At 36.8% G+C, this 26836-nt stretch overlaps 1 protein-coding gene across 9 annotated transcripts in view; it reads right to left on the bottom strand.

The window, feature by feature from the left end:
• Window positions 1–500: 500 nt before the first annotated feature.
• LOC127432147 (uncharacterized) overlaps window positions 501–26836 on the bottom strand; it is a 28448-nt gene continuing 2112 nt past the window's right edge. For 2 of the 9 annotated variants that reach the window (XM_051682991.1, XM_051682992.1), the window contains exons 2-9: window positions 23058–23137; window positions 14593–14647; window positions 12658–12702; window positions 8150–8365; window positions 7507–7788; window positions 7134–7415; window positions 5284–5526; window positions 501–2496 (exon numbers count right to left, since the gene is read on the bottom strand). In XM_051682991.1, coding sequence (XP_051538951.1) covers window positions 1988–2496; window positions 5284–5526; window positions 7134–7415; window positions 7507–7788; window positions 8150–8365; window positions 12658–12702; window positions 14593–14626 — 1611 coding nt within the window. In that variant the 5' untranslated portion in view covers window positions 14627–14647; window positions 23058–23137 and the 3' untranslated portion in view covers window positions 501–1987. Of the gene's footprint in view, window positions 2497–5283; window positions 5527–7133; window positions 7416–7506; window positions 7789–8149; window positions 8366–12657; window positions 12703–14592; window positions 17633–18973; window positions 19142–19783; window positions 20324–23057; window positions 23138–26836 lie in introns of those variants that run through there. The other 7 variants (XM_051682995.1, XM_051682994.1, XM_051682998.1 and 4 more) reach the window with 7 other exon arrangements.

Here is a 26836-nt window from a genome sequence, read left to right as displayed (position 1 = left end):
TATATATATATTTTTTTTTTTTTTCAGCTTTAAACTCAACATGAAATGTCAATTGCAACTCATTTTAATTCTACAATGTGATGTTTTGTTAAGTGAAACAGGATGTTCAATGAGAAAACAATTGTTTGCCGCTAAAGTTTATCCATCAGGAACTGACTGGGCGTTTCACACCAGAATGGAATGTGACCTACATCTGTTTCTCTGTGGATTGTGGACGACTACTCCCCTCCTGAAACACTTCTGAGACTTTTTGACTGGTAATATAACAAGTTAATACAGTAAGGGCAGTTCTCATGAAAAACTGATTCCATTCAGGTCACATAAGATTTTATTTTTATCTTATTTCAAATGTAACAATTATCTTTATTTTACACACTGTGTGTGTGTGTGTGTGTGTGTGTGTGTGTGTGTGTGTGTGAGAGTGTGTGAGTGTGTGTGTGTGAGTGAGTGTGTGTGAGAGTGTGTGAGTGTGTGTGTGTGAGAGAGTGTGTGAGTGTGTGTGTGTGTGTGCCTGTCTGTCTGTGTGGTTGTGTGTGTGTGTGTGTGTGAGTGTGTGTGTGCGAGTGTGTGTGTGTGCGTGTGAGTGAGTGTGTGAGTGTGTGAGAGAGTGTGTGTGAGTGTATGTGTGTCTGTCTGTCTGTCTGTGTGCAAGTGTGTGTGTGTGTGTGTGTGTGTGTGTGTGTGTCTGTCTGTGTGTGAGTGTGTGTGTGTGAGAGTGTGTGAGTGTGTGTGTGTGAGTGAGTGTGTGTGAGAGAGTGTGTGAGTGTGTGTGTGTGTGTGTGTGTGTGTGCGAGTGTGTGTGTGTGCGTGTGAGTGAGTGTGAGAGTGTGTGAGAGAGTGTGTGAGAGAGTGTGTGTGAGAGAGTGTATGTGTGTCTGTCTGTCTGTGTGCAAGTGTGTGTGTGTTTGTGTGTGTGTGTGTGTGTCTGTCTGTGTGTGAGTGTGTGTGTGAGAGTGTGTAAGTGTGTGTGTGCGAGTGTGTGTGAGAGAGTGTGTGTGAGAGTGTGTGAGTGTGTGTGTGTGTGTGTATGTGTGTCTGTCTGTCTGTGTGCAAGTGTGTGTGTGTGTGTGTGTGTCTGTCTGTGTGTGAGTGTGTGTGTGAGAGAGTGTGTAAGTGTGTGTGTGTGTGCCTGTCTGTCTGTGTGTGTGTGCGAGTGTGTGTGAGAGTGTGTGTGCGAGTGTGTGGGTAGGTTTAAGTGGTTTACAAGGACATTTTTTTTTTAGGTTATAAACTGGTAATTACAAGGGTATTATGCTATAAATGTGGTTTGTGAGGACATTTCTCGTGTTCCCATAATTCAAATCCCTTAAAAAAAACATACTAAACGATGTTTTATTGAAAATGTAAAAATGCAGTGAGGGTTAGGTTTAGGGGTAGGGTTAGGGGATATAATCTATAGTTCATACAGTATAAAAATCATTATGTCTATGGAGAGTCCTTATAATAAAGATAAATTATCAGAATTAGCACTGAATAATTGTCAACATTTTCTTTGCTGTGTAAATCCCTGTGGTGTATGTCAAATAAATTATTTATTTATTTTTTACTGTATTTACTGTTGGATTGTACAATTATATAACATTTTGGAAAATATAAAAATGTTATTATTAAATTTTTTAAATTGTTTAGTTTGTTTACACTACTTTTAATGGTACTAATTTTGAACTGATGAATTGTTCACAATCCAAGAACATTTATTATAATGTGGTCAATTAAGATTTTTAATGTTGCTGCAATTGTTTAGTTCCTCTAATATTTATCCTCGCACTCTCAACAGGTTTCCTGTCTCAAGGCCAAAGTATACTTCGGTTTTCTGCGTGCCGGTACATTTCACAGAGAGTGTGTGAAGCAAATCTCTTCAAACGCGGGCTGTCCGTCTAGAAAAACTAGGATTAACAAGACTGTCGATCGTGTCAAAAGAGCACATTGAGTGTTGACCTGCTGTGAGATAGCACAGCACGCAGAAAAACAAAGTATACACTGGTATTTACTCGGCCTCTTTAGTCGTTTTGGTCTTCTCCTGTTTCTCGCCTTTAAGATCTTCATATGGATTTTCCTCCACTTTCACATCCTCGTAATTGGCTGGTTTTTGTTTACCCTCACCTTGACCCTGACTTTGACCCTCACTGGGTCCCAGTGTGTTGTACACCTCGGCTTTGACATTTTTAAGAGCCTCATACCCACCCTGATCTTGACCCTGTGCCACTGTGTGGTACACTGCCTCCTCCTGACTCTTTTTTAGGGGCTCGTAGCCCCCCTCACCCTTGTCCTGATCCATGGCATCACCCAGGGTGTGGTAAACTGCCTGTTCTTTAAGATTTATCTGTTCATAATCTCCACCAGGCTGCTTGTCTTTACCCTCTCCGACTGCCCGTATACCACTTCCTCCACGTTTTCTGCATTTCAGCACGACCAGCATGATTAACAGCCCAATAATAATCAGGAACACCGTTAGCACAATGATGGTCTTGCCTCCACCCTCTGATGCTGGTTTTACTAAAAGAGAGACAGAGCGAGAGAGTGAATGTATGTGGTAAAAACAAAATAGCGGATTGAGAATTGACAGCATGTTGTGCATTTATGGGTGTTTCTTCAGCTTCTGGCACTTTTAGCTCAGTGTTAAAACATTTTTCACACTCACAGTTTTTTTTACATTTGTCTGCTAACAGTGTTCAACAATATATGCACATGCAACACAGGAGATTGAAGTCATGAAAATCCAGCACATCTCAAATTCTGTATTGTGTTTATCAGAATTCAGTGCTGGAAATGACACTGAAGGAAATGACATTTTTAACGTTTTTTAAAATAAAATGGTCGACTCTTTTGACTTGCAAAGGCTAATATCATAGCTAACATTGAATGTGTCCTACATACAGACAATTAAATCCTATTTTCACACTTTCTGTATAATTTGCTTGATTGGAAATGAAGTCATATTTACTTGACTTTTTTTTTTGTTATGCATCATATTTAATCTTAAGCATGCTCTTAACTGACACTTTTGTCCACTTGGTTAACAACACTCAAAAAACTAATTAAAAACAAGTTTTGCTCCTTGATGAATTTAGTTACATAAAATGAGCCAAATGTAACACAATTCTTGAATTTATTGTGTGCAATCAATTTAAATTAGTAAAATGGAAGTTCACTTAATCTATATGCATTGGGACTAATTAAATAATGTTCATTGGCTATAACAGGATGTACACGTCATGTTCCAGCATGTCCCACGGCATGAGTAAAAACTGCGAATTAATGCCTTATAACAGTATTTGCACTGGTGGTGTTGTGTTTGTTGTCCCTTTGGGTTTTGTGTCATGTAAATGCATCTATTTCCCAAAAGCAATCATTTTTGAGTGTCACTGTTATTGAGGTTTGTGTGTTAGATATTAACGACCCCGCATGCCAAGTTGGAAAGCTTGAATTAAAACTCAACGGCAAGATGTCTTCCTCTATTCTTGACAGGTCGATACACTTACAACAACAACAACAACAACAACAACAACAACAAAAATTAACAAAATTGGAAGTGGTAAGTTAAGTTGCCTTAACGTTATTAAAATTTTTATCTAGTAGATGTGACAAAATAAATTAAGGTTGATATAACGAGACTTGATCAAATTAATTAAAATAAAATAGTTTTGGATGAATTTTATTTTATTGCATGGAAAAATGTCCCATATAAATATATATATATAAAAATAAAGATAAAATATATATATAGATATAGATAATATATATATATATATATATATATATATTTTATCTTTATATTTATATATATATATATATATATATATATATATATATATATATATATATATATATATATATATATATATATATATATATTTTATCTTTATTTATATATATATATATATATATATATATATATATATATATATATATATATATATATATATATATATTTATATTATATTATCTATATCTATCTTATATATATATATATATATATATATATATATTTTATCTTTATTTTTATATATATATATATATATATATATATATATATATATATATATATATATATATTATATATATATATATCTATATCTATATATATATATATATATATATATATATATATATATTTTATCTTTATTTTTTATATATATATATATATATATATATATATATATTTATTATCTATATCTATATCTATATCTATATATATATATATATATATATATTTTATCTTTATTTTTATATATATATATATATATATATATATATATATATTTTATCTTTATTTATATATATATATATATATATATATATATATATATATATATATATATATATATTTTTTTTTTTTTTTTTTTACTTTTGAAAAAAACTTTATTAGGGTAAAAAATTGCCACAAAAGTTGACTGAAACCATTTTCACACAATAAATAATTAAAATGAAAATTGTTTATAATTATTTCACTCTTTGTTTAAATTATCATACTTTTAAATGTAGTAATTTGTATTTTTAGAATGTATTTTCATAGTTTAATATTGAAAGTCTGGATGTTGATCAAGGCTAAAACAATAAAATCTATACACTCTGGTAAAAGGCGTTTGAAAAGTACCAAAAATAAATAATAAAGGCCTGGTAAAAAGTTGCCAAATAGTTTACATTTTTTCATTTTTATAAAAATCAACCCCTGGGACATGAAAGTGCTCAAAAGTTTAAGAAACACCCTTATAAATCAGTACAGTCTACATACAGTAAATATACTCCATAGTAAATATAATTCCAGGGTTCAAACAGCAATGAAATAACTTTTGTATGCATATGTTTACTGATGTTTGAAGGAAACATTTGGGTGTTGCAGACACTCTGAGAAGCATTTGCATGTGTGAAAAGTAGCTAAAAGGGTGCAAATGATGTTCTTGTTTCAATACAACTTCAGCTATATCTACAGCATCTGTTGAATGCTGTCAGTTACTGCAGGACATTATTTGTAATAACAAACACAAGGCAAATTTACATTTATGCACATAAAATGAAGGTCAATGGAGCCAGAAATTACGGCGCGTTTAAAAGCAGAAATGTGCTAATACTCATTATTTTGTACAGAAATGTGTCATTTGAGCTGTAAAGTTGTCTAAATAATCCTTTTAGGACTTTTATAGGTGGGTGAATTATGATATATGTCTAACCAACATAATTCCTGTAGGTGGATTAAACAGTCTCTTTTTGGCATCCTCGCTTATATCATGCGAAAAAGAGAACATATGGATGAGAGTGTAGTCGAAATGTGTGTGTGTGTACCTTGGTGGTTGTAAGCCTTGCTGTAACGTGAAAACCCTTTGATGCAGTCGGCTCGACACCTGTACAATCCGTCTTCCATTGCATTAAGGTTCTGGCCGATTTCAGATAGTTTTGTGTGTATATTTGAGTTATCAGATGGTGTGTGATACCAGCGGTATGATGTGCAGCTGGAATAACACTGATGGCACAAACACTGCAGATTATTATGGGATGTCAGGACCACTGAAGTAGTGAAAGGGCCATCTATACATCACACACACAAACACACACACAGAAATACTTACATTTTATCATCCATTATGCTTCCAATGTCAGTAGTTGCATAGCAATTAAAAAGAATGATCTGGGTTCAAAACAAGTTCTATGGACAGTTTGGGCTTGGTGAAATGGCTACAAATATTATATATTGATATTTTTCAGCCTGTAATATTGTATTTACAGGTATATATTATAATTATGTATTATATATATATATATATATATATATATATATATATATATAAATGTTTTTTTATTTTTTTATTTTTTTTATTTAAATGACTCACTGGGGAATCATAATTTCATTCAAAAAGCCACCAAGTAAATTACAATTGTTTAATGCATGAAGTAAAAATCTAGTTAAAAATAATGTAGGCATGATTTCCAAAGTTTTTCACTAAATGAGCACAAAAATAATATTTAAAGTTATATTCCGGGTTCAATACAAGTTAAGCTCAATCGACAGCATTTGTGGCATAATGTTGATTACCAAAAAAAAAAAAAAAAAAAAAAAAAAATTTATTAGATAAGAAGAAATGCGCATAAACTATGATGGAAACACATTTACCGAATAAACTCCTATTGAATTTGTTAGGAATAAAAGATGCGCATCAAAAAGGTCATGTGACTGAAAAACTCGTTCATTTCTAGAGTAACCGGTGGGCCAGTCATCGCATCTGAAATGTTGCTCTGGTCATCCTGAAAATCCAAAGCCTACAAAGAATTTGCAGAATGGGAGCCTGGGTAGCTCAGCGAGTATTGACACTGACTATCACACCTGGAGTCGTGAGTTCGAATCCAGGGCGTGCTGAGTGACTCCAGCCAGGTTGCCTAAGCAACCAAATTTGCCCAGTTGCTAGGGAGGGTAGAGTCACATGGGTTAACCTCCTCGTGGTCGCTATAATGTGGTTCTCACTCTCTGTGGGGCACGTAGTGAGTTGTGCATGGATGCCGTGGAGAACAGTGTGAAGCCTCCACATGCACTTGGTCTCCACGGTAACGCGCTCAAGCCACATGATAAGATGCGCGGACTGACGGTCTCAGACAGGGAGGCAACTGAGATTCATCCTCTACCACCTGGATTGAGGCGAGTCACTACGCCACCACGAGGACTTAGAGCACATTAGGAATTGGGCATTCCAAATTGGGAATAAAAGGGGAGAATTTTTTTTTTTAAATAAATAAATAAAACACTCACAGTGGCTATAATTTCTCTGGAAGTGACGATTTCATCCTTTTGAACACCCTTGGATGGAAACATGGCATTATTCGTGCATTGTTTTTGCGATATTATGATTTTTCGCCTAAAGTGCATTTGCAACTTGACTGAAAACATAGCTCGTGAGTATTTTAACGTTTACAGATTGGCCCCATTCACTTCCATTGTAAGTGCCACACTGTAACCAAGATTTTAGCTTTTTTTTTAAGAAAAGGACAGTTGAGTCAATTATTTTTTTGTGGTAATCAACATTAAGCTGCAAATGCTGTCGGCTGAACTTGTTTTGAACCGGGAATATTCCTTTAAATGTTTTTTTTTTTTTTTTTTTTTTTTGGGTGGTTTGAGACAAGGCAGGTGTCTTGGCGTTGTTTACCTATAACTTTCAACTCCTGTGGGTCAGAATCGCCTTCCTGCAGTGCGGCTTGTGGACTGATGTGGCTGTACCTGTATGTGGCGTGACAGCTGTACTGGCCATTAATGTGTTGTGTGGCATTGGTGATGGTGTATGTGTCATCCTTGATTAACTGGATTTTTGCTTGATTCCTGTAGAACATGGCCTGTTCGACTTTCGCTCCACCCCACACTACACACCTGAGAGCGACACCTTCCCCTTGCATCACAGGTTCGGCTGAAGGCTCCAACATCACCCTTTTCTCTGAAAGAGATGGAGACACACAGGTCAAATTACAACTCCTTAAAGAATGTGTGAAATGTGTTTTCTGTTTATCATTTTGCTTGGTGCAAACCTGTCATTTTCAGCGTGACTGCATTGCTTCGATGTCTGGTTTTCCGATTCAGGCACCAGAAGGACGCTCTATATGCCTCCTTTAATTCTGCGAAAACAAAAGCTCTCTTCGTTCCTTTGTCGGGATTGATGCCTAGCTTGGAGCCAGAACCCCCAAACCTCGATGCAAAACACGTCCACCCTTGCAGATCATCATCCACCTGAAGTATCAGATGTCTCCCATCACCTTTAGCGATCACTGCGCCTCCTGTAGATAAAGAGAGCTGGGCATAGGGCTCCAATTCTGAGTGGGAGGGAAAGACAGAGGTTATGAAAAACCAAAATGAGAAAGAGATAACTTTTAGAATAGAGGCTGCACTGACTACTTCATTCAGACGAGTTTTTTTGGAGTTCAAATACAAGCCAGAATGTTTGTGAATAATGGACATAGATATTAATTGTTACCTTTTCACTTTTTTAATTTATCAAATGATGAAAACATTATCCACGAACCAAAATTGCAATTAGAATCACAGAAATACATCAGGATGACCTAACATCGGTTGTGGGAACCATTATTTATTTTCATGACTTAACACTTTTCTGAATGAGTGGTCAACTAGTAAAAATGTGTAGTTGTGGAAGCCCCAAGAATGTAGTCTTACCCAGTACTGTTAAAAAGTATGAATCATTCTGTCCACTCCGCTCACAGCTATACTTTCCATTATTTTCTGGTGTTAATGCAGTCAAAAGCATTGAGGAATCTTTATGTGAGTGAAGTTTATCATTGATGTACCATTTTATTGACTCGCCTTTGCCATTACATTTCAGAGAAAGATCATCTCCAACATACACCTCTGGGAAATTTGGGAAATGAGAAACTGAGAGAAGAGGAGAAAGAGAAAACACATATATAAGACAGGTTGGCCACTGTGATAGATGGATAGTTGAAAACCTATGTGTGACACTTCTGTTCTACCCGCTCCGTACGGGACTCGAACTGGCTTCTCTGGCATGGGTGGCGGTTGCACTAACAAGGAGACTAAAGGCTACAGCCTCTAGCGTCAGTCGCTAATGCACCTCTTGAGGTCAGGAGAGTGAGGTTTATACACATTACACAACTATCTATCAGCTGGCTACCAGTACACTCACCCTCCTAAACCTCACTCACATCCGGGTCATGGCACCATTGTTACGTTCCTGTTCTACCCGCTCCATATGGAACTCAAACCTGCATCTCTGGCATGGGAGGCGGGTGCGCTAACAAGGAGGCTAAAGGCTACAGCCTCTAGCGTCAGTTGCTAATGCACCTCTTGAGGTCAGGAGAGTGAGGTTTATAAACATTGCACAGTTATCTATCAGCTGGCCACCATTACACTCACCCTCCTAAACCTCACTCCCTTCCAGGTCACGGCACTATTGTGACACTCCTGTTCTACCCGCTCCGTACGGGACTCAAACCGGCGTCTCCAGCATGGGAGGCGGGTGCGCTAACAAGGAGGCTAAAGGCTACAGCCTCTAGCATCAGTCACTAATGCACCTCTTGAGGTCAGGAGAGTGAGGTTTATACACATTGCACAGCTATCTATCAGCTGGCTACCATTACACTCACCCTCCTAAACCTCACTCCCATCCGGGTCATGGCACTATTGTGACGCTCCTGTTCTACCCGCTCCGTATGGGAGTTGAACCGGCGTCTCCGGCATGGGTGGCGGGTGCGCTAACAAGGAGGCTAAAGGCTACAGCCCCTAGGGTCAGTTGCTAATGTGTATCTTTAACTACACGTTTTCATATGAACAAGTGTATCGACTAAAGTTTTACAAAGCTTTAAGTACATAAAACTTGCCTCATTTTAAGTGAAAGACTTGTGGTTCAGTGAGTCAGATGTTAATTCGAACCCCCTTAACTGATTCATTGAGTTTATTCAGGGAAGGATTCGTTAGACTGATACAAAATGATAACTCGTGAGTTGGTTTGTCATTTTGAGCGATTCATTAAAAGAACCGGTTCATAAGAGTCATTTGTTCGTGAATCGGACTATTCCAGTCACACTGCATGCATGTTTTATTTTTGGAGTGCAGCCAGCGAACACAACACAATAAAAGACGCATTGTTTTTACCGTTATTTTGTGATACATGCGACTTATGAACAACAAGTGTATCGACTGAAGTTTCGTGAACCTTTAAGTTCACAAAACTTGCCCCATTTTGAGTTAAAGACAAGTGAGTCAAGTGCAGTAAGTGAGTCAGATTATAATTCAGACTCACCAGACTGATTCATTGAGTTTATTCAGTAAAGGAATTTCCGAGCTGATTCAAACTGATAATTGGTGAGTCATTTGGAGCGATTCATTAAAAGAACCGGTAAGTCATTTTTTTGTGAACTAAACTAGTCACACTGCATGCTTGTTGTTTTGGAGTGCACCCAGCGAACAAAACGCAGTAGAAAGACGTTTGTTCTTGCTGTTATTCACGGCATATTCAACACATTAACAACAACAAGTGTAATGATAGATTTCACAAACCTTTAAGAACACAAAGCTTGCCTCATTTCAAATGAAAGTAAAGTCAAGTGAAGTTAGACTGATTCAAACTGATAACTTGAGTTGTGGAGTCATTTGGAGCGATTCATTTATAGAACCGATTCATACGAGTAATTTGTTCGTTAATCGGAATACTCTAGACACGCTGCTTGTTTTAGAGTGCAGCCAGTATATAGACGCTTTCTTTTTGGCGTAATTTCGCAATATATGCGACATATGAAATTCATGTGTATTGACTGAAGTTTCACGAACTTTTAAGTACATAAAAGTTGTCTCATTTCGAGTGAAAGTAAAGATAAAGAGGGGAGTCAATTCAGTAAGTGAGAACGATGTCAATTTGGTAACCGTTATGACTGATTCGGTGAGTTTATTCAGAAAACGATTCGCAAGACTGATTCAAACTGATGTATTGGTGAGTCGTTTGGCACGGTTCATTAAAAGAACCTGCTCACAAGATTCATCTGTTCGTGAATCTGACTACACTAGTCATGCTGCTGTATATGTTTTTTTATGTGCAGTTAGCGAACAAAACGCATAATAGAAGACGCGTTGTTTTGGCCATTATTTCACGGTACACACTCTTTTTTTAACTCATCAATTTCAAATCAGATTGCAAGCTTACAAGTCGGGTAAAATTGTATTTCTTGTGTCGCTGGAGATTCCGGTTTAATACTTAGGATCAGGTTGGAGGGTCATTACAAGGTAGATGCAGGGGCGTCGGAGTAACAGGGGCCCTCACTGGAGGGGGCCCACAGAAAGGCTTCATTGATATTCCATCATATTATCATTTGTAATATATATACAGTACTGTGCAAAAGTTTTAGGCACTTGTGAAAAATGTTGCATAGTGAGGATGTCTTCAAAAATAATGACATAAATAGTTTTCATTTATCACTTAATGTCATACAAAGTCCAGTAAACATAAAAAAGCTAAATCAATATTCGGTGTGGCCAACTTTGCCTTTAAAACAGCACCAATTCTCCTAGATACACCTGGACACCGTTTTTCTTGGTTGTTGGCAGATAGGATGTTTCAAGCTTCTTCACCACAGTTCTTCTATCTATTTAGTCTGTCTCAGTTGCTTCTGTCTCTTTATGTAATCTCAGACTGACTCGATGTTCAGTGGGGGGCTCTGTGGGGCCATGACATCTGTTGCAGGGCTCCCTGTTCTTCTATTCTATCTGCAAAAGTAATGTTTGGGAGTCTAACATTTATATTTCCTATTAACACACTAAAGCTGATGATATAAATAACCATCTTAAGACAAATGCTTTTGTGAAACATCTTAAGTGCCTAAAACTTTTGCACAGTACTGTGCTGTGTATATATCATGATGCCATAATATGCTGAGGTGCCGTTGTCTATTTAAAGAGACAGTACTGATTTATCAGTGTAAATCATTGTCAATAGAACAATTTATGTTTTATATTAACTATAAACATGGAACAAATATATATGCAAAATAATAAGTTTATTGATGGAATATTATGAATGTTTACATTTTTCAAAAGCTAAAATGCAACCAATATGATGGAAAAACATAATTTGTAAAATTAATGTTTTCAAATTGTATCTAGAAGGGTTGCCTAGAAGGTCCCTTCATAATTATCATCATGATATTGAATTTATTAGCAAATTAAATGGACACTGTAACCAAAATATTCCTGTTTTATCAGTTAAGACTTTCTAAAACTATCTGAGAGCAGAAATGTCACAGGATAGACTGAACAACCTGGCACTCTTCTAATTTCAAAAATGTTATGGTGACTTTGCCAACAAGAAAACTCATAACTGTACATGTAAGCGCAGCGCAGTTCTAGAGGGAAGACTAGCAGCTGTACATCATCGCACCATTAGCTAGTGAGCTAACACGGCAACCTCCACCTCCCCACCACCACCAGTTGAGTCCCGTCCTGCATGGAGGTAGGCTCCTCGCCCCTGCCTCCTATCTCCGGTAGGATATGACGGTTCTGAGTACAACTTCTTCGGACCGCCAGACGGGGCTTACGCCAAAGAGAGACATTACATTTCTGTTTTATATTCATCAAATAAATGTCATCTTAAAAGTCTGCGAGTCTTCCTGATAGAAGTATAATTTATTGTGTTAGTAGGCTTAGTATACTTTTTTAATAATGTAATGCTTATTCCAAAAAATATTTAAAAAGCTGTGAATTAGCACGGTTAAATATCCATCTTAAATGTTTATACTGGATGTTATCCCAACCACAAACCCAAATTGTTCAGGAGGCCCTAAAGTACTGAAGTTATGTGCCTGGGGCCCAGAATTTGGTGCTCCTGGGTAGATGCATGCCAGACATTAAAAACATCAGTATCCTCTTCAATCCAAAAGGCCACTGAAGATATTCACGTCACTTTGTGACAGCACGAAAATCCACATCTAGATGTACATACAGCAGTTATTAAATAACTGTTTCGTTAATTTCTTGACAACGGAGGGCACTGTACTCAACATGGATTTGATATTATGCTAAATGTTTCATAGTTTGGAAAAGCAGACAGAAATATACTGTATATATATATATATATATATATATATATATATTAGGAGCCATGTACACAGTCTGTATAGATTACATTGTGTTGTAACATGAAAAGTGTGTGCATTTACCTCTTGTTTTTTGTCCCTCATCTTCCCTTATGAAAGCCAACAAAACTGTGACAAAAACAAAAAAAAGGCAGATTTACACTCTCAAGTTGTTGTTGTTTTTTTTTTTATATAGAAGCCAATAATTTGTATTCCTTTTATTTATTTATTTATTTTTTAATTACTGGATTATTTTGCCCTTTATTAATCTTTTGTTTACCTCTTAAAATGTCCTTTATTGTGAAGACATTTTAACATAAACAAAAAGCAACCTGTATAGCAAACCCTTTTCTGGACTAAGAGTACTAGAGCTTCAACATATGCACTTATAAAATATTGTCACTTTGTTTTAAGCTCTATGGCAAGCAAGAAAGTTTCCTTATTCTAATAATGAAATGTGCACTTTTAACCTACAGTGCTTGTGAAAGGGCTTTAATTCAGTTTCAATGTCATTGCGAGAAGATTGCCACACCAAGTCAGTTTTATATAAATTCCCTTATGACTCAAATTTGAGCAAAAACAATACAAGTAAATGGTAATTAAGGCTGCCATTCTGCCTAACATCACAGAGGAAAGACATTCATACAGGTATGGAACAGCATGATGGTGTGCAAATGATATATTTGGTGAATTTTCATTTTTGGGCGAAATATCACTCTCTAAACTTTATTACTTAAGATTATTTATTTTATTTTCAACAAGTGCTTGGGTTGATCCTCAAGTAATGTTTAATTACAGATCTGAGTAAATTTCACAGTTTAAAAGTTAAAAAACAACAGGTACTTTACAAAGTTATATGGAATAAAGTGTTTTCTCACTAACTGCTTAGAGATTTTGCCAGTGTGTCAGAGGAAGCCCAAAGGGTGCTATATTTTCTTTTTTAACGGTGTGTGGGTGATTTCATAATGGGAATTTAAGGAATATGAGTTCATTACTGTGGAGCTATGCTGATCCTTATGATACTCCCATAATCCAGTATGGTAATTCCCTCATACACACGGCTGAACAGATTAATTTGTGATTTCATAAATACCTCAAACTCCTCTTCAGTCACCAGATATAAACACTATTGAGTGTATAGTGTAATATAGATTTCCAGATACTTTCAAAGAAGCGAGAGGCTTTTTTAAAAAAAAATTAATTATAATAAAAACAAATAAATAAATGGACCAATATCTTATGGCACACGGTAGGTTATTATAATGATTAAAGCTGAATATACTGTACATAAACACCTTCCTTAGTTTAATTTTGCATTTCTTAACATTTTTATTTTTGTTTGCTGACTTCTAGAAAGCATTTGTTTACAGTCATAAAATATTTATTTGCTGATCTGTTTTGTAAATGCATGCAACATATAAAGTAAATCATTTTAAGGTGGTTCAGCAGTTCATTTAAACGTGCAGTAGTATACGCGCTTCTTTAAAAGTTGTTTTTTTTTATATTATTTATTTATTTTACTGCGGTTTAATCCTGTTTAAATACGTTTTTTTTTTTTTTTTTTTTACAATATTATCATATTAGCACAAATATAAAGCATATCTGAAACAATATAATGCTACATTATAGATAAAAGGTACAGATTTTCCTGGCTATATCTTTCAACCATTTAAATATCTTTTAAATTGAAATCCATGTTAGTCATTATGATAACTTGGCAAGCCAACTCATGCTAATACAATTTAAATATTTCTTCCTCTTACATTTGTTGCATTTTGGCCATTCAACATGAAATCATTTTTTTAAAAATATAAATGAAACATAGAGCATCAGCCATTAAAAAGTTTATATGCTGTAATATTAATTAATTTGCCAATTCAATTGACTAAAGCAGTGAACAAGTTTAAAAATAAAGCTCAAACTAACTCCAACATTAATGCAGCAAAGAGATGTGCCAAAACATCCCATTACACAGTCACAGCATCAGACAATATGATGTTTAATTGATTGTGTTTTTACCTGACAGAATGACCAGAGAAACCCTCATCTCCATCAATAGAAGAGAGTAGCCTATCTGTCATAGAGAGAAACAAGACTGTCTGAGAGGGAGACACACCATGTATGGGATTGGAGAAGTGATGAGACGGTAGTTTTGTCAGCAGAATATGCATGTGTTTGTTGCATTTATTTGTCTTTTATTAGCAGACGTTGCCACACCCAACAGTCACCATGAGTCTGCAGTGTGTCTTAACAGTTCATGGTGTGTTTTCATGTGTGCTGTGGTGCACTCAGGGTGCAATTTAGTTGTTATCAGGCTTTACCATTTACAGAATGTGAGAAGTTATGGTCACACAGCTGGTCAGTAATCTTGCTTATCAAAAAAACACCTCGAAGGCTTAAAGCAAACCCAAAATAAAAACAGAGAGCTGCATGATCAATTTATTTTCTTACAGTTGTAACATTTATTAATTGCATTTAATTTTTACCACAGTTCATCTAAACACAACCATATTTTTATGCATCACTGTGACTAGATTTAAAATGCAATATTTTGCATTTCATTGCATTAAATTATAAACTATGATCAAACTAAACTCTGGTGCATTTTTGGGCTGCTAATCGACAATTTATTTACACTTAAATTTAAAAGCTCACCGTTCACATGTACTGTGGACTAATTGCAAAAAAGTGGTCCCATTTTTCAGAGAACCCCCCCCAAGTAAAAGACTCCAATTATTCATAAAGAATATTGTATATGTTTATAATCTTATGATAAACAGAATAAAAAAAAAAAACATTTTGTACTAACTTTGTAAACATGTAATTCTGGTTCTGTTCATTCTACCTCACTTTGAAAAGTCTCATTTTATTCCACTTGGAAGACATCTGAAATGTAGGTGGCGCTCTAACACATTTTAGCCCTCACAGACGTGCTCGTCCATAGACATTCAGTCAAATTTTCAGTTCAAGCACCACCCTCATTGTTTCATTGAATATCTCGGCCTCTGAGTGGACTAGAAGCTCAATCTAGGCGTCATTAGAAAGCTGAGATCCTCCCCTCTGATGATTTTATCATCAGTACATATTTTGATTAATTGTTTTGCATACTTTTCTTTCTGGATGGTACATTTTGTTCTGGACATCTAAGATATAACATTGGACTATTCAGCCAAGCAAGCTCACAAGCAAAAAAAAATGGCTCATTTATTTTTAGAGAACTTCCTAAAGTAAAAGCAGATAAAGGTTTTAGCTACTTGGGGCTTACAGCAGCAGTTACTGGAGCATAAGAGACATTTGTATTTGATGACTTACAGAAATCATATTTCACTTTTTGATTCTTTTGAAAATCTTTCTAACTGTGTTATTAGGGCAACACAATCAACTATACACTCGCATTCCTGAAAATGAGAGCTTTCATTTGATATATGACTTCTCCATTTGATATATGACTTCTCCATTTAGATGCTAAGTGAAGGACTTTTAATATGAATATTTCTACCCCATTACATCTGGGCGGTGCTAATTTTCAACACGAATGTTTTGAGGCCTTTTATTTTAAGAAACACAAATGCAGAAGTGATGGTTATCTCTGAAAAGTTCAGATTCTAAGCTTTCTTAGGATACCTCATATGTCTGACTTACGTATACAGACACTTTAATGTTGTGTGGCAGGGCGATCAGGTACAGGGCAACTACAAGGAACAAAACAAAAGGGACCAAAGGAAAATAAGGGAACAAATGAGAACCCTATGAATGACACTCTGTAGACAACTACACCACCCGGAGTACACCAGGAAATAACAGCCCTGTATGGATGTCGCCGATCACGAGGTACAAACCTGTCAGGGTGGGTGGCACCAGTACCCGTGGGCACAGTAACAGGAGCCTCTGCAACACTGGAAGGGGCATCATTTAACACAGACAATGCTGATACACGTTCTTGACGCAATGTCTCATTGTCAGCCTTTAACTGTGCTACTAAATCTTAACTCTTGCAACTCCCCTCCATAGCTAGTGCCCCTGTTTGTACTTACCACTTGTAGAGGGAAACACCAAAAGAGAAAGACTTACAACTGACATATGCTGCTGCCTTGCCTTTAAAAAGAAAAGCAATTACAACACCAAACGTATAATAAAACAAAGTACCCTCTCAATACTCTCCACGTCTCTTCCCAAAACACAGTGGGGTCTCAAAAGAAACAACCTTACAAAAACAAACTCACCCAGAATATGGCAATCCTGCTCCCTGCGCCAAAGTGTGGCGGGGCGGTCAGGTACAAGGAAGAAAACAAAGGAAAAGAAATAAAGGGAACGAATGAGAACCCTATGACTGACACTCTATAGTCGACTATGCCACCCGGAGTACACCGGGAAATAACAGTGGGGCACACAGGTTCGTTAGCCAAAGGTAGGGTGAGCACAGAGACGTGGGCAAGAGAGTATGCAGAGAGGATCACTTTATTGAAGCATACAAAAATTAAAAACATTCAGTCACTGCATTTAAACAGTTTCAGCAGTCTCAAAATACAAGTCACAAGGCTGGTACTGCACATCACATATACAAAACCACAGTTCAGCAGCCACAAAAACAAAAAGGTCAAAGGAGAGGGAAGGCTAGCCGCGATTTTTTTTTTTTTTTTTTTATTTGTCCGACTGATATTGTAGGTCATGTTAGCCTTTGGCCCCTACAAGATGCATACCAATTTTCAACTTCATTGATCATACGGTTGCAGAGTTGAGCGTTTTTTTTAGTTTTAGCGCCCCCTATAGGCAAAGTTTTTCGCGACTTTGCGTGCATCCTCAGAATGTCCTGTTGTCTAGGTGTATCAAGTTTCGTAACATTTGGCCTTTTTGTTGAATTTTTGCGCTAATTTGCATAATAAAAAAAAAACTACTTTTTCGAACTCCTCCTAGGCCGTATGTCCAATTTGCACAAATTGATGTTTGTCTACTATGGACCCTTTTGACAAAAAGTAATCAAAAGAATTGATTCGTCAAAGCGTTACAAAGATACGAGCCAAATCCATACGACTCCAGTGGTTAAATCCATGTCTCCAGAAGCAATATGATAGATGTGGGTGAGAAACAGATCAATATTTAAGTCCTTTTTTACTAAAATTCCTCCCTGCCCAGTAGGTGGCGATATGCACAAAGAATGCGAATCGCCAAAAACTAAAGAAGAATAATGTGAAAGTGAGAATGGAGATTGATAGTAAAAATACTTAAATATTGATCCGTTTCTCACCCACACCTATCATACTGATTCTGAAGACATGGATTTAACCACTGGAGTCATATGGATTATTTTTATGCTGCCTTTATGTGCTTTTTGGAGCTTCAAAGCTTTGGTCACCATTCACTTGCATTGTATGAACCTACAAAGCTGAGATATTCTTCTAAAAATCTTTGTGTTCTGCAGAAGAAAGAAAGTCATACACATCTGGGATGGCATGAATTTTCATTTTTTGGTTGAACTTTTCCTTTAATACAGTGCATTGATTTTAGTGATTAATTATTCATTAGCAGTTCAAAAATGGCATCTAATATTGCATTCCTGCCCACAGAGAATGTTCTGGCTACAAACATTAAAAAACAATCACTATTTGACAGTTTTCTGCAATGCTCGCTGTTTTTGTAAGGCTATATCTGCATAAATTCTTGCAAGAAAATATAATTATTGCCAAAGGCATTATAAGAAGGGGAGACCGACCACATATACTCTATATACAGTAAATGAGAAAAACATGGCCTAATGAAATGTAAATAATTACCGTAGTTGATGTTACACATGAGCTATAAGTTCTAATTAGTTATTGCATATAAAAACAATGCATACCTGCTTAATATTGGGCGTTACATGTGCAAACAGCAGGGAGAATGTTGAGCGCAGATGACACTTGCTTTCATATTTTGTTTTCTAATGCAATGACATTCAGACATTTGTAAGTGCCCAAATACTGTCTGGGGCAACTGAAACTGGCCCAGTTTACAGAGAAAATGTAATTCTCTCATGCATGCTCTGTTAACAGCTGATGTTTGAGTGTGTTCTGTGTTGGCTGAGCAATTTACTTTCCTGTGAAAGCCTCTCATGTTCCATACGGATTAACCAAACTTAACCACACTCTCACGTTTATCGAGCACTGTTTTGGTACAAAGTAGTTGGTACAAAACGCACAGGCCTATATCGCTTATTTTATTTAGATTTTTTAATTGCTTGGTCCAAACACAAGTTTGCTCTGCATGACTCTTTTCTTATTGTACTTTGTGTGGGTTTTCATAACAGTCAGTTTGATTTTACTCTAATAAGATTCTCAATTCAATCATGTTTGTTCTGGAGTGTTCTCCCGCAGGTCACTGGAGTCTACAGGAGAGGGTCTGTAGATGCTGAATGTGAAAATACCAGTAGAAGTTGCGTGTGCAGTGAAGACTCAAAAGACGACACCTTGACCCATCTAAAACAGTCATCAGAAGTGAGTATGACGTGGATTGTGAATAATGCCACGGTGTTGTGCACCCCACTCTTGGCCCTCAGTTATGTTACACACTTGGACCTGCTGTTTTAAACCTGCTAAAAAAAAACAAAAAACAACTTAAACAGTTCTAAGCTGGTTTGCTGCTCTTAAAAGGAGTATTTCGTTATTTCATTTTTTTTGAGAGAGATGTTTTTGAATGTGTTCCTATTTTTTTTTTTTTTTGCTCTTGCAATACAAGAGGAACTTAAATTACTGTGTGTCAAATCTTCCTGTGCATTTCCAAGAAGACCTAGAGATGGGGTTATTTATGAACACAAGAATGCTGAGCATTCACTCAGCAGTAAGTTATTTCTGATTTAATGAGGAGTCATTTTGACCACATATGATCGAGAAATTTCGGTTCAGTTTATTATCTATCCCCATTTGAAATTTCATTTGCACAAGTGTTACATAAGAAGAACAAACAAACACACGAGAAGAAATCAATATTCAGGTCAAAAGCAATAGGGATTCATCATTATAAACTGATATATAATAAAAAATAAATTCAATGGAGTCGCGTGACGCCATGCGAGGAACGTGTAAACGGTGAGCTCTGTGCACTTTGCTAGTTTTGAATTATTTTTACGTCATAAACCGGTGAGATTCAATACACCCTGCTACATATCTGTTCTTTGAAGTCAACATGGCAAAGAATTCAAAATCCTTGGGCTCTGGAGATATTAAAAGACACTTACGTGCTCAAGCTGATACTTCAGACCAGGGACGGGAGAAATTCAGCACCAAATGTCTGTAATGCTGGTGAAATTCTCTGAGTTGGTTACAAAAATGGGGACCTCAAGAGGCGTATCGATTATGTGGTCATCAGAAAGAGAATTGGCTGCAGATCTGCGCTGATCCGCTGAGGGAGACCATTTGGAGAGCCAAATTTCTGATATCATCCAATAAACATTTAGTATTATGCAAGATGAGGAGTAAAGGAAAGCTTTCTTGGAAGAACCACAACATTTTCTTGTTCCCAGACTTTGTGAATTCAACAAGAGAGAAACATGATTGATTCAAGCAATGCAAGAAACTCTTACATCAACGGAAGGTCGCTTTTGCACTGATGTTCCCAGCCAAGATGAGAATAGATATTAAAGATGTCTGCAAAACATTTACATGCCCACAACAAGCATTGTCCTTCAGAGTCAATGGTCTGAGTAAGCCATTTGATGTTTCTCATGTGGGCCCCTGTGTAAGCTTGACTCACTGTACAAACACTTGACTGTCCGAGGAAACAGGGCCCTTTTTGTTTCCTTTTGTGCTGGTTACGCCTATTGGCTGGAGTTTGATTTGTGGAGTAACACTCCTTCGGGATTGTTGTGGATGAGTCTGCCCATTCTTTGTGCTTGTGCTTGTGCTTTCTGTTGGCTGGAGTTTGTTTTGTGGAGTATTTTTTTTTGTATGTAACCCAGATATAAATAGTATTCTAAGTTATAAGCTTAAAACTAACTAAAAAGTGCATATTTAAATTAAAATATGTGAAGAAACTAAAGACAAGTAACTAGAAACAGAATGAAAACCAAAGAGTCAAAATTGTATATTTATTATTAATACTTGCATGCATATATGTATATACACACATACACATATACAGGTGCATCTCAATAAATTAGAATGTCGTGGAAAAGTTCATTTATTTCAGTAATTCAACTCAAATTGTGAAACTCGTGTATTAAATAAATTCAGTGCACACAGACTGAAGGAGTTTAAGTCTTTGGTTCTTTTAATTGTGATGATTTTGGCTCACATTTAACAAAAACCCACCAATTCACTATCTCAAAAAATTAGAATATTTTGACATGCCAATCAGCTAATCAACTCAAAACACCTGCAAAGGTTTCCTGAGCCTTCAAAATGGTCTCTCAGTTTGGTTCACTAGGCTACACAATCATGGGGAAGACTGCTGATCTGACAGTTGTCCAGAAGACAATCATTGACACCCTTCACAAGGAGGGTAAGCCACAAACATTCATTGCCAAAGAAGCTGGCTGTTCACAGAGTGCTGTATCCAAGCATGTTAACAGAAAGTTGAGTGGAAGGAAAAAGTGTGGAAGAAAAAGATGCACAACCAACCGAGAGAACCGCAGCCTTATGATTGTCCAGCAAAATCGATTCAAGAATTTGGGTGAACTTCACAAGGAATGGACTGAGGCAGGGGTCAAGGTATCAAGAGCCATCACACACAGACATTAAGGAATTTGGCTACAGTTGTCGTATTCCTCTTGTTAAGCCACTCCTGAACCACAGACAACGTCAGAGGCGTCTTACCTGGGCTAAGGAGAAGAAGAACTGGACTGTTGCCCAGTGTTCCAAAGTCCTCTTTTCAGATGAGAGCAAGTTTTGTATTTCATTTGGAAACCAAGGTCCTAGAGTCTGGAGGAAGGGTGGAGAAGCTCATAGCCCAAGTTGCTTGAAGTCCAGTGTTAAGTTTCCACAGTCTGTGATGATTTGGGGTGCAATATCATCTGCTGGTGTTGGTCCATTGTGTTCTTTGAAAACCACTTCATGCTTCCTTCTGCTGACCAGCTTTTTAAAGATGCTGATTTCATTTTCCAGCAGGATTTGGCACCTGCCCACACTGCCAAAAGCACCAAAAGTTGGTTAAATGACCATGGTGTTGGTGTGCTTGACTGGCCAGCAAACTCACCAGACCTGAACCCCATAGAGAATCTATGGGGTATTGTCAAGAGGAAAATGAGAAACAAGACTCCAGAAAATGCAGATGAGCTGAAGGCCACTGTCAAAGAAACCTGGGCTTCCATACCACCTCAGCAGTGCCACAAACTGATCACCTCCATGCCATGCCGAATTGAGGCAGTAATTAAAGCAAAAGGAGCCCCTACCAAGTATTGAGTACACATACAGTAAATGAACATACTTTCCAGAAGGCCAACAATTCACTAAAAATGTTTTTTTTATTGGTCTTATGATGTATTCTAATTTTTTGAGATAGTGAATTGGTGGGTTTTTGTTAAATGTGAGCCAAAATCATCACAATTAAAAGAACCAAAGAGTTAAACTACTTCAGTCTGTGTGCATTGAATTTATTTAATACACGAGTTTCACAATTTGAGTTGAATTACTGAAATAAATGAACTTTTCCACGACATTCTAATTTATTGAGATGCACCTGTATATATATATATATATGTATATTTTTTTTTTTTTTTTTTTCCCTCTCACCCAATTTGGAATTCAAACTAGCGAACTCCAGGGGTGGTAGCCAGCATCTTTTACCACTGAGCTACCCAGGCCAATCTTGCTGTAGCCGCTGACTCCACCATAGAGTTAGCAGACAGACACAGACACAGAACAGACAAAGAAGCGAAGAGCAACGAGATGCTGAACAACTGCGATATTAAGAATTTATAGCAGCAAAACTCTGAAAAATAGAAAAGATTAGTTTCATCTTAAAGAGCACTTATGGTTTTTCAAATATTACCTTTCATGTTGTGTGTTATATGGCTGTTTGTGGATGTAAAAAGTCTGCAAAGTTTCAAAAATCAAAGTGCATGATAAATGGAGTTATTGAGTCCCAAATGAAAGAACTGATTCTGAACACCTGAAACGAGTCGTTAGTAATTCCAGACCAACTTCCTGTGCTAACCTACGTAATTTGGTAACCAAAAACCCGCCTCTGGTCTTCATTGGCTGCTCGTGAACAGCTTTGACCTGCCCTCAAACACTACACTAAGCAGTAGACCAAATCACAACAGACCGGGACATCTGACCAATCAGAGCAGAGTATGCTCTCTGAAAGGAGTTTAGAATGAATCCTTTAGAACGGATCATTGAACGAGTTTAAACCTTTAAGCAATTTAAATTATGAGCAAATGAAAGTGTTTTTTGACCTTGGATGCATGTAAATCTATTGTATGAGACCTTTAAAACAAAATTAGGCACGTTTAAAAACCATAATAGGTGCTCTTTAAACTAAAGCTCTAGAAAAAGAGAAAAAATACTTACCTGAGGAGTGAAACTTGATGTTCAATCGAGATAAAGCTGAGTGATGAAGTCATTTATTTCACTGTTCATCAGGATAAAACCTGAAAGAAAACAACAAGTTTAGTTAATTATTGAAGAAATCGGTAAGATTAATCTTTTATTCTAAATATAAATGAGAATCAGAAACGTATGCTTGCTTGAGTGAAATTAGTTGAGAAAATGTGTTGTGTAGATACTACCACGAGGCATAGCATTTAGAGATAAAGCTAATGCATGTACTGCAAGTTAAGAAAGTTAAAATAATTTTCTGAAATGCAGTAGCGGTTCTAGTTTGTATGGCGACCTGGGCGAAACACGCTTTAACACGCCCCCAATTATATTTTAATTATGTACATGGGTGGTGGTGATTCGGGAGAACGCCCCCGAAGTTGTTGACCGGGGGGTGGGGGGTTGGTTCCCACAAGATGCCGCCCTGGGCAACTGCCCATGTCGCCCCTGCCTAAATCCGCCACTGCTGAAATGTTAAGAAAATGTTTTCCTGCTTTGTGCAGGCCAGTTTTTGAATATGTTTTGTTCGAGATGGACCACGTTTTTCAACAAGGATGGTGTACTTTTCTTCATGGATGTTTCTGCACGAACCTTCTGGAAACTTTGATGGCGAGCCAAAAACCCAAGAGTCTTATCTGAACTGTGAATATCTTCTGTTCATGGATTTCTGAATAATCTTCAATTCATCTCTACTTTGAATTCATTTGACAAGGAAAAGGTAGAGGTATTTGTGAATCTGGACATTTATCGAATGTTTATTCTTTATTTCTGAATTTAGTACATTTGGTAATTCAGTTTTAGTTCTATAATTGTTTATTTGAATTGTATAGGTAATTCATAGGTAACTAATTTTATTTGTTTGGTTTTAATTACACTTCATTGAGTTTAATTGGGAAAAAGAGTTACATTTAATAATAGATTAGGTATTAAAATCGATAAACATTACATTCGCTTTTTAAAAACTAAATGGGCGTAATTAAATGGAATTGAAGAGAAAGAATACTGAATTGAAATCACTAAAAGGGAGATACATTTGTGAAAATAACAGAACTAAGTCTATTGGTGAATTTAAATATCTAATTGTGTTTATTGTATTTTAAGATTTATTTGTTATACTGTCTACTGTTTTATCTGTGAAGTTTGTTATAATAATTAATTTAATTAATAATTATAATAATTAATAATAATAATTTTCTTTATCACACATTATACATTTGCACATATACAGTGAAATTCTTCTTTTTCACATATCCCAGCTAGGCTGGGGTCAGAGTGCAGGGTCAGCCATGATACGGCACCCCTGGAGCAGATAGGGTCAAGGGCCCAACAGTGGCATCTTGGTGGTGCTGGGGCTTGAACCCCCGACCTTCTGATCAGTAACCCAGAGCCTTAACCGCTGAGCCACCACTGCCCCTGCTGTTATTCAAGTCATTCAATATAAATCAGTTATTTCACTAAAGTTACTTGTTGAGTGTGTACGTGTACCTTTTGCCTCCATGTAACCTAGCTATCTTCTGATTGGCCCAACTCTTTGCCACCCCAGGTGCCATCACACGTGCCACACACGCTACATGTACGACAATGGAAGAATTAAGTCATCTGCTGCACTCATGAACAGCCGGCTCAATGAACATTCATTTGAATGTTCAAGGAAACTGAACAGATGCATTTATTTATTTTTTGTGCTGGTTCCGCTAGCAGCTGGAGTTTGTTTTGTGGAGGAACACACCTTTGATACAGTTTTGTGAATTAATCTACACATTCTTTGTGTTTATTCTGCCTGGAGTTTTTTTAATAGATTATCTTCTGTTGTGTAATTCTGTCTCACAGAATTTGTACAGAAGCACCGGACTTGAGCAATCCGACGGCAAAGTTGTCACGGGGACTCTTGTAGGCATACATGGACCGTTTGAGTTTAGAGGGATGTACGCCAATTGGCACTGTCGTGCACGGGGTTAATGCACAAGTTTTTTTTTTTTTTTTCCTGTTCGTTTGGTTCAGGGTTTGATTGTTGCACTAATGTTGGAATGTGGTCTTTATAATTTTATGTTTGACACACAATCTATTTTTTCTAATATGTCAAAATGTCAAATGTTAATGAGTGGATTGTCTCTCTCCACATGGAATGTGAATGGGTTGGGGCACCCCATAAAAAGCTTATTTCTTTTCTTAAACATAAGAAATTTGACAGTGTTTCTTCAAGAAACGCATCTTTCCCTGCAGGAAGCTGAAAAATTTGGGAAGATATGGGGTGGACATGTTTTCTTTAGTGCTGGCTCAAGTAAGAGCAGGGTAGTCATTACATTGATAAGTAAACATCTACAATTCAAAAGTCTCAAACAGATTAAAGATAAATTAGGAAGAGTCATTATTGTTTTAGCAGAAATTCAGGGGCAAAGGTTGATTTTGGCTAATATTTACGCACCTAACGCTGATGATCAGAGCTTTTTTTTAATAGATCTTGAAGGGATGTCGCAAGCCGCTGGCACCCCTCATGATATAATATTGGGAGGAGACTTTAATCTTTTGATGGACTCAGTCCTCGATCATAGTGAAGCAAAAGTGTGTAAGCCCCTTAGAGCAACATTGACGCTTCACAGGATGTGTTAAAATCTTGGTCTTACAGATATTTGGAGACTTTTAAACCCATCTGGGAGGGACCATCAGTCCATAAGATTCATTCTAGATTTTTTTCTTGATTTCTAAGTCCCTCATTTCATCTGTTGTTGATTACTCAATTGGATCTTATCTTAGTCTCAGATCACGCCCTGGTGAGTTTAGAGGTGTTGCCACATAGAGAGAAAAAGAAATCATATAGTTGGTGCTTTAATGTATCCCTTTTGCAAAATCCTGATTTCCAACAAATGTTAAAGGCTGAAATCAGTGTCTATATGGAGACCAACTGGTCCTCAGTATCCTCTGTAGGCATGGCTTGGGAGGCACTTAAGGCAGTTCTTAGGGGTCGGATCATACAGTATGCCTTATTCATCAAAAAAGCCAAAGCACAAGAACTTGTGGATTTAGAAGGGAATATTGAAAATGCCAAGGCAGAGCTGAAGCGCCAAATGTCATCTCATGGCCTCAATTGACCCGACTGAAATACATATATAATACTATTTTATCAGGGAAGGTGGAGTTTTGGTTAATCAGGGCAAGACAGTCATACTTTGAGTCAGGGGACAAAGCAGGGAAACTGCTAGATATTTAAAGCAGCGAGAGTCTTTTTCTACCATTCTCTCAGTGAAATCTGCTGGTGGTGAAATATTTACCTCAGCCATTGATATTAATAATGCTTTTAAAGAATTCTATCTTGATGTCTATAGTTCCATGTCTTCGTCTACTGATGAAGATATTAGAAACTTTGTGGAACCATTAGAACTCCCTAAACTGATGACTGAGCAAAAAAATTATTGGCGAGGTAATTAAGGCCTTACCTACAGGCAAGGCTCTGGGGCCAGATGACTTTGCTACTGAGTTTTTTTAGATCTTTTGCTACAGAACTGGCTCCACTTTTGTTAGAAGTTTATACGGAATCATAAAAGAATGGAAAGCTTCTGCCAACCATGACACAAGCCCAGATCAGTCTGATTCTTAAAAAGGACAGATCCAAGCGAGTGTAAGAGTTGCCATCCAATTTCTCTGATCTAGCAAGACATTAAAATTGTCAAATATTGGCTAGCCGATTAAGTTATGACATTTGTTATGAGATCAGGTGGCGTTTATTCCGGGCCGCAGCTCTTCTAATAACATTA

This window comes from Myxocyprinus asiaticus, chromosome 41 (genome assembly GCF_019703515.2).
Source record: "Myxocyprinus asiaticus isolate MX2 ecotype Aquarium Trade chromosome 41, UBuf_Myxa_2, whole genome shotgun sequence".
NCBI classification, from domain to species: Eukaryota; Metazoa; Chordata; class Actinopteri; order Cypriniformes; family Catostomidae; genus Myxocyprinus; species Myxocyprinus asiaticus.
Note: the sequence above shows the minus strand (reverse complement) of the source record. Positions and strands in the feature narration are given on the sequence as shown.